The following is a 12867-nucleotide window of genomic DNA, read 5'->3' as shown; positions in this document are numbered from 1 at the left end:
AATAGACTTGTATCCAAATCCTCATGATGCTGCTTCCAACTAACACCTGTACATATTTTAATTCTGAAATGGTTGCTTTGGAAAAGAATGATGAGTGGAATAATTTCTCCTTACTACAGGAAAACCAGAGAAAGGATGGGGGAAATGCCTTTTAAAGGAGACCTATAAGGGTACATGGATGGCTCAGTCAGTTAAGTATCTGCCTTCAGCTCAGGTCGTGATCATAGAGTCCTGGGATCAGTCCCGTGTCAGGCTCCCTGCCTAGCAGAGAGCCTGCTTCTCCCTCTCCTTCTGCATGCCACTCTCCTGCTTGTGCTCTGTCAGATAAATTAATAAAACCTTACCAAAAAAAAAAGTAAAGGAGACCTATATACTCAAAGTCATGACTTCAGAACCATCCCAATTCTAAAAAGGCATACAAAATCATTATTAGTTCAGGAGCTGAGGGATGTTTCTTCAGGCTAGCTTATTTGTTTTGGGGTCAGATAATAAAGGCTCACTTGTATGTCCAGGCTCGGGTCTGAGAGGCTCTGCATCTACTGACTCACTTAGTTTTCACAACAGCCTACTGTTATCAAGTCCATTTAACAGATAAGAAAACTGAGTTCCAGGGGGAGAGGTGAAGTGATGTAGTCAGTGAGTGGCAGAGCCAGAATTCCAACACAGGGTGTTTGATCATAGTACCAGCACCCTTAAGCACTTGGCTAAACCTCTTTCTGGTCAGAGCTGCAAACTCTCTTGGAGAGTTGTTGACCTCATTGCATACGTTTTATAATCATTACCAACACTACCTTTTTGTCACCTGTGTTAATCAGAATAGGCTAACTGCTTTAGCAGAGAAACCTCAAAATCAGTGATTTTACCCACCAAAGGCTTATTTCTCACCTACTCCACTATTCACCATGGTCAGTAGGGGTGCCCTGCTAGTAGTCATTCAGGAACGCTTTCTTCTGTGCCATTTAGGGAGCCTTGGAGTCCTCCACTGGGTCCAGCCAGCCAGTGAGCAAGCAGAGTGAACATGGCAGGTCTTGGAACAGATTTCAAGAGCCAGGCCCATGTTCCCGTGGCCAGAATCCAGTCACATGGCCCCACAGAGATTTAAGGGGACTGAGGAGGATAGCCTACTCTGTGTCCAGGATGAGGCTATGGTGGGCATCTTACCAAGAGCTGCCTCAGTGCTTTAATTTAAAAGACTTTTGTAAGGGGAACCTTGGCAGGAGGGGGTGCTGGGAGTTAGAAGATATTGGTTCTGCCCCTGACTCTACCAATTGTCAGCTCTGTGACCTCTAGCAAATTACCACCTCTTTGGTCCTAGATTTTCCTTATCAATAAAGTAAGCGTACCCAACCAAATGACCCATATCTGGATTTTTCCAATTCAGAATGTCTATATGATAAAGCATCGTTTTCTTATTTTTAATAATCACAGTGCCTTAATCATTTTTATATTGATGACTTCTGTGTGCCTTTGTTCAAAGTTGCAGCCATAATTATAGCATTGATTCTGAGGGAAAATACTATCTATTTTCTTCTAATACTCAATATTTAGTTACACACGATAAATGTATACACTGGGGGAGGACAAAGGCCTCCAACTTTGCATCAGAACTAGTTACTTGAAGCAATTAATTACACCGGGGAAAATGCAAATACCTATTTCATCGTGCTTGGAACCGCATTTGAAGTTATAAACACAGTAGTCCACAAGCAGATTATTGCTGTGATCCGACCATTTTTGTACCAAACAGTACTTACATCTATTAGAGGGCATCTGAGCATGCCAGGTTTGGAAGGTGAGAAGCATCAAGAAAATATATATCCAGAACGGCAGAGTTAATAACTACCGACTGAGATTTCACTCCGTGCCCCCACTGCCGGAGCATCTTGGTTTCTGAAGTGTGTGACATTATTGTAACCATAGGGATTTTGCAAGGACCGCAGGGGCAAGGTTTGGGCAGGCAGGGTTGGAGAGGCCTGAGGCTGAATAAGATGTTCTGAACCGCCAGGAGAAATGGCAGGGAGTCTGGTAAAGACTGATGAGATTCCTATTACTAAAAATAAAATAAAATAAATAAAATAAAATAAAATAAAATAAAATAAAATAAAATAAAATAAGCCAGACTTAGAGACCTGACTGGGGACCAGGGCTGGAAGAGAAAGAGCAGAGCACAGCCCAGGGACACCTCCTCATGCCCCCTGCCTGAGAGCACTCCCACCACATTCACTGGAGAACACCCAAGTCAGGCCACTTGTCCCACCCTGTGCCAACCACCCTCACCTTCAGCCCTCTTGTATTCTCCTTGAAACACTGTAATCATGTTTCCACTCCTGCCCCCCACCAACCTGTCCTCTCACCTCAGTGACCCTGTCCTTTACAGAACACAGATTGGTTATGTGTCCTCATTGCTTCACCCCCATGGCTCCTGTAGCACACACCAGCCACTAACACGGCTTCCAAGCCCTGTGGGAGTGGGGCTGCCTGCCTCGTGGGCCTCACGTCACCCCGCTGCCTCCCCCACTCACTGCCACTGCATTTAGCCCCACTGTCAGCTTCACATCCTCTTTAGAAGAAGCAGTGGGTCCAATTGTTCGTCTGAGAATAGGCACAGAACACACCTTTCCCTGTGTTTCTAGACTTTTGGGGGACACTTTATAGTGTATTATTAACAACTGAACTCATTGCTTCCAATTTAGAGGCACTTTATCTGAAAAGGTATCAGAGCATTGAAGAAAAACCTAACATGCATATTAGTTGAAAATGCTTTAAATAAGTTTATTCTACATTTCAAGGCTTTTCAGACACCCTGACTGTGTCTTTGTTTTTGTAATTGACAATGTTTTTATAATTCACATCCCACTTGGAGCCTGCCCCCATCTCGTTGGTGGGCATTACTCACTCAGTAGCCTCATGGGCTTCTTTTCTGTCACATTTTCCATATTATACTTTCACACCTGTCTGTGAGATTCTCTGATGAGTCTGCTTCCCACCCTAGACTTTGAGTACCAAAAGGACAGGAACCCGGTCTGCTGGTTCCTGGCTACCCAGGACCCAACGCTATTCCCAGAATATAAGAGATGCTCCAGGGCAGCCCCGGTGGCCCAGTGATTTAGTGCCGCCTTCAGCTTGGGGTGTGATCCTGGAGACCTGGGATCGAGTCCCATGTCGGGCTCCCTGCACGGAGCCTGCTTCTCCCGCTTCTCCCTCTGCCTGTGTCTCTGCCTCTCTCTCTCTCTCTCTCTCTCTCTCTCTCTCTCTCTGTGTGTGTGTGTGTGTGTGTGTCTGTCATGAATAAATAAATAAAATCTTAAAACTAAAAAAGAGATGCTCCATAAGTAGCCATTGAAGAAATGATTGAACAGACACCTGTCCTGATTATAATTTCCCTTTCATTTTTTTCCTGTGACCCTGTCCTGGCCGAACTGCTTATTCTTTCCCCTATGCTGTTCTAATGTCCCTTTACATAGAACTTGACCACAGGACTCATCACACTATACTTCTCCTTTTTTTTATTTTTTCTCCTCTTCACTCAACTGAAAAGTGCTTAGGGCTAGTTACATAGTAGATATTCAATGAATGTTTGCTGCATTGAACTGTGACCTCCAGGACCATAGTCTAGGCCCAGATGCCCTGACTACACAAGAACAAGAAGTAATGCTGAAGGAGGGCACTATCCTCTGTATACAAAGACAGACCTCTTCCCCACCTCCTTTCACCCACGATCCATTCCTTTATTCAACACAAAGCTTCTGTGCTTATTCCACAACGTACTTATACAACAGTTTTTAAACCGGACAATTATTCAGAAACACTTGGGCTGTTTGTTACAAGCATGAATTCCAGAGCCCACCCTAGACCTACTGAATCAGGGTCTTCAGGAGCCGGGCTCAGGAATCTGAATGTAACTAACTCTCCGGGTGACTCTTAAGCAGCCAGCCTGGCCAGAAGTCTATCCTTGGGTGAAGGGAGAAAGCAGCACAGTGATAACCACAGCATAAGGTAAAAACATTCAATGAAATCATTGGAGGAAAGGCCAAGGGGAGGTCTTTACTGCCAACTTTTAATTGTAAGATGGCCCCCCCATGCATTGCCTGGAGTCTGCAGCTGCAGCAGAGGAGTCTTTGAAGGTTCTGAGAGAGCTGAACCTCCCACCTCAGCCCACCCCCTATAAGGCAAAAGATTTGGACCATTTGGAGGTCACTGTGGAGTTGCTCTTAGGGATTTTTAACTGGGAACCATCATGATCTTTATCATGAACATTTCTAGAAAGCATTTACTATCCCACAGATGGTATTCTACAGCTTTACATGTATTATTTCATCTAATACGAACAAAGAAAGACAAGTAGCGTGTCCCACCCCCTGCTGAGGAGCTCCAGGAGGAAAATCAGTCCAAGGGCCAGCCTGGCCTACTCCTACCAACTCTGGAGCAGCTCTTAGCTTTCAGGGATGGATAGACCTCTCTGTGGAAGGACCCATCCCTGTACACTTTCAGGGACCCAAAGGCTGGGAGGAAGGCTAGGTGGGCCCACAGAGGTCTAGGTGTTCTCCCTAGGCCTTACTTTATGAGTTCAACAATCCTCCAGACACCAACATATGTCCCCCAAGTGACTCTAATCCATCCCTGTTGCTGGATGCCAGAGTCTAGAATTACAGCCACAGACCCGCGGACCAGCCATAAGCAGCAAGGTTACCTGTGAAGTTCTCTTCATTTGAATGGAGTGGGGGACCAGGGTTCTTTGGTGGTGAGATTAGGTTTAGAGGTAAGGGAGGGGGAAGGAAAGCTCAAAGCTTGAATTAGTCCATTGCTATCTGGAAGTAACCCACTATTTCATAGATTGTTTTATAGTATTTTACACCTTATAAAATACATTAAATGTATTGAGCTCTTTTAATCCTCACAACATCATTACAAGGGAAGCTCATTAGCTTCATTTTGTAGCTGAGGTTTGGTAACTCACCAAGGTTACAAAGGTTGGTCCAGGGCTCAAACCCAGGTCTTCTGGCTCTGGGATCATTGTTATCGATCAACACTTTCTACAGGGACAGATTGAAGCCTCCTGGAAGAAAGAATGAATGAATGATTCTCTCCCCAGCCAGATACCACAGGAAGATATAAAGATGAGTAACTTCTGGTTTTAAGGTGACTGAAAATAACTTTTCCCCTCCTCTCTTTCCTCACATCCACCCCCATAACAACGATCAAACAATCAAGCTTGGTTGGCACCTATTATTGGTTTTATAGGAATAGACTAATTATCTTTCAAATGGTGTCAGCAATACTTGAGATCCAGCAAAATGATGGGGTCTCCCAGAGAGTATCCCCTAAGGCCCAAAGTGTGGCTCCTTTTACAAAACATTCTGTGGAAGCTCTAACTTTTAATTCATACCACCAAGGAGGTATTTGATTGTTTCCTGGAAATGCTAACAATGCGAGGCTCATAAATACTAATGAAACAGTATAGATTAGCAGAGCTCAGCAAGTAACCTGGGGGGCCTAGAAGAGAATTCTTAGATTAAAAAATATAAAGAATACCTTTTTAATTGAATTTTCCCCCGACTGGGTTTCCAAACGTTAATGAATACTCTCCTTGGCTATATGAAGAGTAGATTCAAATAAGTACCTTCAGGAATCGAAAAGTGAATTATTGACTTAGCTTTAGCTTAAAAAGAAATCTATTTATTCAAAGGCTATTTTAGGTGTCATGAGATAGAAGAGTTTGAGACAAAGGTTGGGAAGGGTAAAAAGGCCTGAGACACTGAGATAAACACATAATTCAAATGCATGCTTCTATTTCAGCTACTAAGCAACCTACGTTGAAATTTGCTTATTATTTTTGTCTTTTACAACATGATCCCTCAATAATAATAACTCCTGAAATATACAATGCTCCATATCTTTGTCCTTAATCACTGAACCCGAACACCTAACACAGCGTGTGCCACATGTTAGGTGCTCAATAAATGTTTGTTAAATGGATAAAGAGCTCTCATAAAACATTTCCAGAGCTGTTCTCACCCTTTTATCTTTTCTTGAAGGGCATCCTCCTATTACAAAGTCCCAAAATAAACACAAACCCCATGGAGGCCTTCTCTATCCTGACTACAACCTACAGTCCACTCTCCCACCCTGAGCCCCAGGCTCACCAGAAGGCACCCTGTTTTCCTGCCATGTTCTTGAAGTTTCTCTGCTTAGAACCTTTGCACATCCTTTAACCCATGTTTCTCTGTCAAGATCCTGCTCATCTTTCAGGGTCCTCTGTAGATGGCTCTACCTTCATGAAAACTGCCTTAACATTCTACAAGGTCTCAAAGCCCTTTCTCTCTCTCCGTGGCTGAACCCAAAAGTGGGCCCTGATGCATTTATGCTGCCTGCAGGGACCAGTGTGACATCTGGCAAGAATAATTTGTCAACAAATGTGGTGGTGGTATCTAATTTGAGTCATAGAAATGCAGTACAATGAGCATTTGGTCCCAGGAGAGTATATGTGTGGATGATCAAATTAGTGAAAACCACCCAAATCTTCCCTCAACAGAATGGGAAAATCCCTTCAGATGGGCCAAAAAAAAAAATACGGGTCAAAACAAGGGCTGAAGTAAAAGCAAAGGCGATGGCAAAGTAAGGAGGAAAATCCATAGAGACAAGTGTGTGAAAAAGAGCAAGACAGTGCAGTGGCCTTGATGGAGTGGGGGCGGGGGGGTCACAGAATACCCAAGGGTATTTTTTTCTCAACAAAGTAGTTGTGGGCTTGATGGTGTATGAGCAGATCCATGGCATGTGATGTTCCCAGGGCCTCAGATGGGCTCAGGCAAAGCTTCTGGCAGGGGGGTGTGACTTCTCAGAACATTTTCTTTGATGCGTGTTAAGTTCAGGCAGTCATATGCTTTCTATAAACCTCCACTTGAGCTGGACTAAATTTTTATTGTATGTGTATCTTCATGCATTTGTGAAGTATCTAACAATGGAAAATAAATCACTTTGCAGTCTCTTTCCACAACAGATTAGGATAAACATTTAAGTCAATCTGGGGGATAGCCACATATTGTAAGAGTCTATAAATCCTGGGCTACTTGCCAAAATGGTTAATTCTACACAAAGGAATAGGAGGCCCAGAGCAACACCGATGAGGGGCTCACCCCTTGGGAATCTGAAGCCGCACTTCCCAGAATCAGTAAGGCCAGCTCTTTCACTCATTTGCTGTGTGACCTGCACCTCTGTGTTCACCTGTAAGATGAGGGAAATAACCGTACCTGCTTCATTAGGTTGTAATGAAATGAGATGAGTCAATTGGTGTGAAGTGCCTAGAATGGTGACTGGCATATCAGTGCCATAGTATAGCATTACTTCATTTTCACGGACCCGATGGCACAGTAGTATGTACCCATTTATACAGTTGCATAAATTGTATAGATAATGTTGTAAGTGTGTGAGTCCACATGCCAGCAGACTAGGGCTGAGTTCAGATGGACCTTGGATGAACACACAAGTACATGCTACTCAAGGAATTAGACTTCTGAGGATAACTCCTGAGTTTAACACACGACCCAGGAGGGGACACACATTTAATGTTCCAGTGCAGGACAACAGAATGAAGCCTGGATGTCACAATGATTGTGAACCCAGGCCTCCCAGCCATTCTTCTCCATAGATAATGCAACATGTTGCTTGCTTTAAAAATATAATTCATGTGAAAGTGATTAGAAAAGTATCAAGTAAAATACAAATATAAAGTAATGTTGCCATCCTTGTTCTTCTGATTGCCCAGCAGCCTTGGAAGAGCAATTGATCCATTGTCCCAAACTCCGGGACAATTTCATCACCTCTCTGTGTAGCCTTAGACATGTCACCTCCTCACTCTGGGCCTCAGATTCTTAATCTTTAAGTGTAAGGTCTCCGGCCTGAAAATCAATGAGTCTTTGATCTCTGGGTCCCAGGCAATGTCTGTATCAGAAGGTCTCTTGAATTTCCTTGACAGGCTGCCCTCCTAGTCTTGTTTAGACTGAGGAACCTGGGGATTCCAGAACCAAAGGAGCCTATAAGACCTCACACTTGAAAAAAAAAAAAAAGACCTCACACTCGATAGCTGAGGCCCAAGGTACATGCGGAGAGGTAGAGGGGATACCAGTGGAAGAAAGGCCACTCTGTATAAGCAACCAACAGCCCTGGCTGTAAATTGAGCTCAAGATGGCAGTAGGGACCCCATCCAATTTTCCAAACACCATTGCTGAGGACCGTGCAAGACTCCTTTTCTACTGCAAAGACCTGGAACATGCAGGAAAGGAGACTTGGGAATATTTGATTGAGGGACAAAAAGCAGAGATGAGGCTGATGAGGGAAAGGAAGGTAGAAACAGAGGGAACCAGCAAATGGTGCCCCACTGCAAAGCTCGGTGAGTCTTCATTGAGCACAGGAGTGGGATATGAAGAGGGAGGAGGTGGAGCAGGGAAGAGAATGTGAAGGCAGGGGTGAGAGGGGAGGAGGACTGCTGACCTCTTAGTCTAGGGGAGGTCCAAGCTCCCTATGAGAGGCAGCAAGGCTTAGACATTTCATCTTGTGCTTGAGCTTTAGTAAGTATTGAAAATGTCAAGTTGTGTTCATAGAAAGTCAGATCAGCTGTCCTTTGAGGAGTATGTGTTCAACACTTATCAGGTGAACTGCAGGGAGAAAAGATTGAGAATTGCTCTGGTAGCATCACCAACACCTACCCAGAACCCTGAATCCACATTTGATTCATTTATCCAACAATTTCTGAGCACCCACTACATGCCAGGTCTGATACACTATTAATTCTTATACCCTAAGCCCTATGTAGTAGTACAAGGTTTAGTACTTACTTAAATGCATGCATCTATTTTGTTTATTGGGTTTCAATACCATTTCCGTGAACTCCAGAAATCTTCCATTCCCTTCCTTTTCCTAAACCTAAAAAATGTGATGTCATTAATAATCATAGAACATCCCCGCTGCATTTCTCCTGAATTGTCTGTTTTGCTCTCTTCAGCTGATAATTTCTCCTGAATTGTCTGTTTTGCTCTCTTCAGCTGCTAGTGGCATGCCCACACCCAAAGCTGGAAGAGGAATAAGTTACAAGTGGACAAGCCTGCATCCTCTTGAACCCAGGACTCGCTAGTGAGCTGAGAGTTTCCCCAGTCTAGCCAAGCATCATGGAGAAAATTAGCTCCTTCTTCAATATCATTTGGGACACCATCTTGACCAAACACCAAGAGGGCCTTTTCAACACCATCTGCCTGGGCATCCTCTTGGGGCTGCCACTACTAGTGGTCATCACGTTCCTCTTCATCTGTTGCCATTGCTGCTGGAGCCGGCCAGGCAAGAGTGGCCAACAGCCGCAGCAAAATAAGGGGAAGAAGAGAAGGAAGAAGAAGAAGAAGGCTGAAGAAGATCTCTGGATCTCTGCACAGCCCAAGCTTCTCCAGATGGAAAAGAGGCCATCACTACCTGTCTAGTTAGGCAGGAAGCAGAGGCGTCCTCCCTCAGGGGCTAAGCCACCTTCCAACTATACACAGAGGAACTAACCAAGGAACAAATCTCAGGCTGAATGCCCCCATGGAGGACAGCCCAGGAAGAACATGGACAATTCTTGGGTACTGTCATGGCAGCTATGTGTCCAATAGCAATGCTCTTTGCCACAGACTCAGGCATGTTTTCTACCTATCTCTAGCAAGCTCCCTATGCAAAAGCACAAGGAACAGTTGTCCATATATCTTGACATGTCTTCCAAATACACACACATGCACACCATGCACGCATAAGCACCCACATACACACACGCATGCAAAATCAGGCAACAGGTACCTAAGCAAATATATTTTGTTCATTAAATGATCATTGAATATCTACTTTGTGCCAGTACATTATATGCACTCCCCAAAAACGTCTCCATGTCTCCAGGAAGGCCTGGCCAGATTCAGGCACATATGCACAATTATATAATCAGGCAAGGTACCTATGCACTGTCTACCATATACCACTCAGGTTAGAGATACGTGCTTTCCTGTTCCTATTCCTACATAACCTTTTACTGGAAATCCTCATATTTGGACATTCCAGCAACCTGGTACAGTTCCCATCCTGGCATATTGATACAGCCACACCTGTATTTCTCATCTGGGAATTCCTGTGTTTCTCATCTGGGAGGAAAAGTTTTAAGCGAGAGCCATCAAAATTCATCAAAAGCTATTATCTTGCAGCTCATGACAAGATCCCCATTTCCACTGATAAGTATCTAATGTTGTCTAAGACCTCTCTTTGAGATGCTACCCCTACCCCAGAACCACTCAACAAGGTGCCCTTCTCCAAGCACAAACAGCTGTTGGTTGTGACTTCTAGAATGTTTTGGAAACCAGGCATACTCTATTCACTTTGGCAAAACAGTTGGACCTGTGCAATGTATGTTTTACAGATGGGAAAAGGATGCTACACCTGAGCTCGGGATCGCCTATGTAACCAAAAAAGCTTTTCACTGTGGAAGGAATTAAGGCAATTTCTCGAACAGTCTCACAGAAAGTACACTGGAAACACTTTTGTAAGGTTGCAATGGATGCATGGTATGTTGCAGATGGGTTGCAGAAGCTATGGAATTTAAATGAAAGTAGAGTGAAGCTATATAGAAGTTAATTCATATTTATCTTGAAGCTCAGGCAAGTGCCTTGCACACAGTAGGTACTCAGAACTGTCTGTGGATGCTGTTGGATAGGCAATGATGTCAACGGTAAACGTGTAATACCTCGCCAATCCCCCCAAGTGACCTTCTTTTCTGAGCCCACTAATTGCTGCAGTGGATGGAAGGTGGGTATTGAATGCTACCCAGAGGCTGCGTGCAGAAGCAACAGTCAGGTTGGCGTGGGGGCCCTGAGATCCATGATGACAGGTACACTAGGTCTGCAGGGAGTTGAGGAGAGTGTCTCCCCAGTAGGCTGAGGTGGGGAGGCCAAGTTAATCCACTTATATGATGAATTGGTTGGTATTTTGATTGTATTGTGACCATATTACAAAGATGGAGAATTCCTAAATTGGGAGCAGGTTGTGCCCTGAAAGGTCATTTGCAAATCTGCTGGGTAGCTCTCTGGAAATATTTCCCCACGAAAGCTGTTCTAGGTGGCAGTAAAATTGCAATTTAATTAACAATGTAGCTAAACTTTGATAGCTATAGTAGCAAAAAATGAAATTCTGCAAGATTGAGTCCATGGAAAAATGTTCTGTGCTCGCTGGGCTGCCTGGTGCTCACCTGCCCTCCAGGTATGCTCTAAGCCTGAGGAGGGCAGCTGTCTGGTAATGACTGCGGCACCAAGGTTTTCTAACAGGTGACCCTGTGAGTCATAATTCAGGCCTTCACATATTTTAGAACGAGTCACATCTACCTTCTCACATCAAGTGGCCCCAAGTGCCGTAGGCACTCAGACTCCCTACTTGTAAACCCCTTTAACCAGAGAAAGAAGCACTTTCTGATTCTCTGTCCCCTTGTACGTGGACAGCCTGTCATGGAGCATCTAGCCATCCCCTTCCCATCACAGGATGACTGCTCATCACCCACACCACATGCACGTGCCTCCCCACACCTGCCTCTGCCTGCTGAGATGAGCTGCCCTTCCAGTCTGCAACTCTCAAGCCCCCTCAAATGGATGAGTTGAGGGAGACGCAGAGCTGATGGCTGAGACTGGGTGTCAGATGTGATCTAGGAGAGAGGATCACTCCGATTGGGGACCACACAAGTAACATGGTTGCCATGGCAACTGGCTGCTAGTTTGAATTAAGACGGCAGTCAGTTGTCATTGCCATGACAAGACCTCCGTCTCCAAGTGCCTTGCCCTGCTGTCTCCTAATCAAATGGATTTGAACTACCTCCAGGCGTGAAACACCCAGAAACTCACTTCTCCATTGCTTCCACGGTCTAGGACTCAGGAGACCCAGATGCTGAGTGAAGCTTATGTTTTCTCTGCCCCAACCTCCTCCACCAGGGTTTCCCCAACACTGCCCAGTGTGCCGTTGGCCCCCAAACTTCTGTTGAATAAATGAGTCCGTGAAAGGAGCCCAAGGCCATCATTTGGACCCATTCCCTGTTCTTCCCACTCATCCTTGTCTTTCTCCCCCATGTTTTCTTTTTATTCCTGCTTGTTCCCACAGCCCCATCCCAGGTCCAGCCCTTTCTTTATTCCTCTTCACTATTACTCCTTCTCCCCAGCCTCTGCCCCAGAACTGCCACTGGCAGCCAGGGGTGCCTCAGGACCAGAGCCTGCTTGGCCCATCTTGCAGAGTTTAAGCTAATGGAGGACAAAAAGAATGATAAAGAAGAGGCTTTCTAAACCAGCCTAGGCTTGGGGAGGAACCCCCAGGCCAAGATCTGAACAGATCCAGTCAAACTCAGCCACCATTAGAGGAGGACTTCTCCCCACTGCTCATTGTATTTGCTTTTTTAGTTCTTGGGGAAAGGAGGTGGGGGTGGGGTGGGGTACGTAGAAAAGAGGCAGTCATCTTTTCGAGAAGAGTATAAATGGTCCAAGCTGTATAGTATTTGTCAGTATTTTTTTTTCTGGAAGATTCAAACACATGCAAAAGAAAAATCTATTTAAATAAAATACTTTGAAAATAAAAAGTCATGCCTGGCATCTTTACCTGCTGTCATCAGTTACTTTCTTGACATCAAATATTGCCCTCTCTCAGACATCAGTCAGAAATGACAGAGGCAGCAACTCCCGTTAGGTCACAAAAGACGCAACTGTCCCTGGGCACTGCCTTCCCCCTGACACAGCTCTAGGCCAAAGGACCAGAACCAGGACCAGGCTCTCACTGCCTGCAGAGCAGACACCTTAGAGACCAGACCTGCTCAGAGGTGCCAGCTGCAGGAGAAAC

The 12867-nt window shown here is 44.9% G+C and overlaps 1 protein-coding gene across 2 annotated transcripts in view; it reads left to right on the top strand.

Annotated features, from left to right (window-relative positions):
• The window catches only part of KIAA0040 (KIAA0040 ortholog), a 37027-nt gene extending 24417 nt beyond the window's left edge, over positions 1 to 12610 (top strand). For both annotated transcript variants that reach the window (XR_011996346.1, XM_026001250.2), the window contains exon 2: positions 9039 to 12610. Coding sequence is in view for 1 of the 2 variants with exons in the window: in XM_026001250.2 (XP_025857035.1) it covers positions 9162 to 9464 (303 nt within the window). In the remaining variant the exon portion in view is untranslated. The remainder of the gene's footprint in view (positions 1 to 9038) is intronic.
• Positions 12611 to 12867: the final 257 nt, after the last annotated feature.

This window comes from Vulpes vulpes, chromosome 13 (assembly GCF_048418805.1).
Source record: "Vulpes vulpes isolate BD-2025 chromosome 13, VulVul3, whole genome shotgun sequence".
Taxonomy (NCBI): Eukaryota; Metazoa; Chordata; class Mammalia; order Carnivora; family Canidae; genus Vulpes; species Vulpes vulpes.
This window is presented reverse-complemented; position numbering and strand designations above follow the sequence as displayed.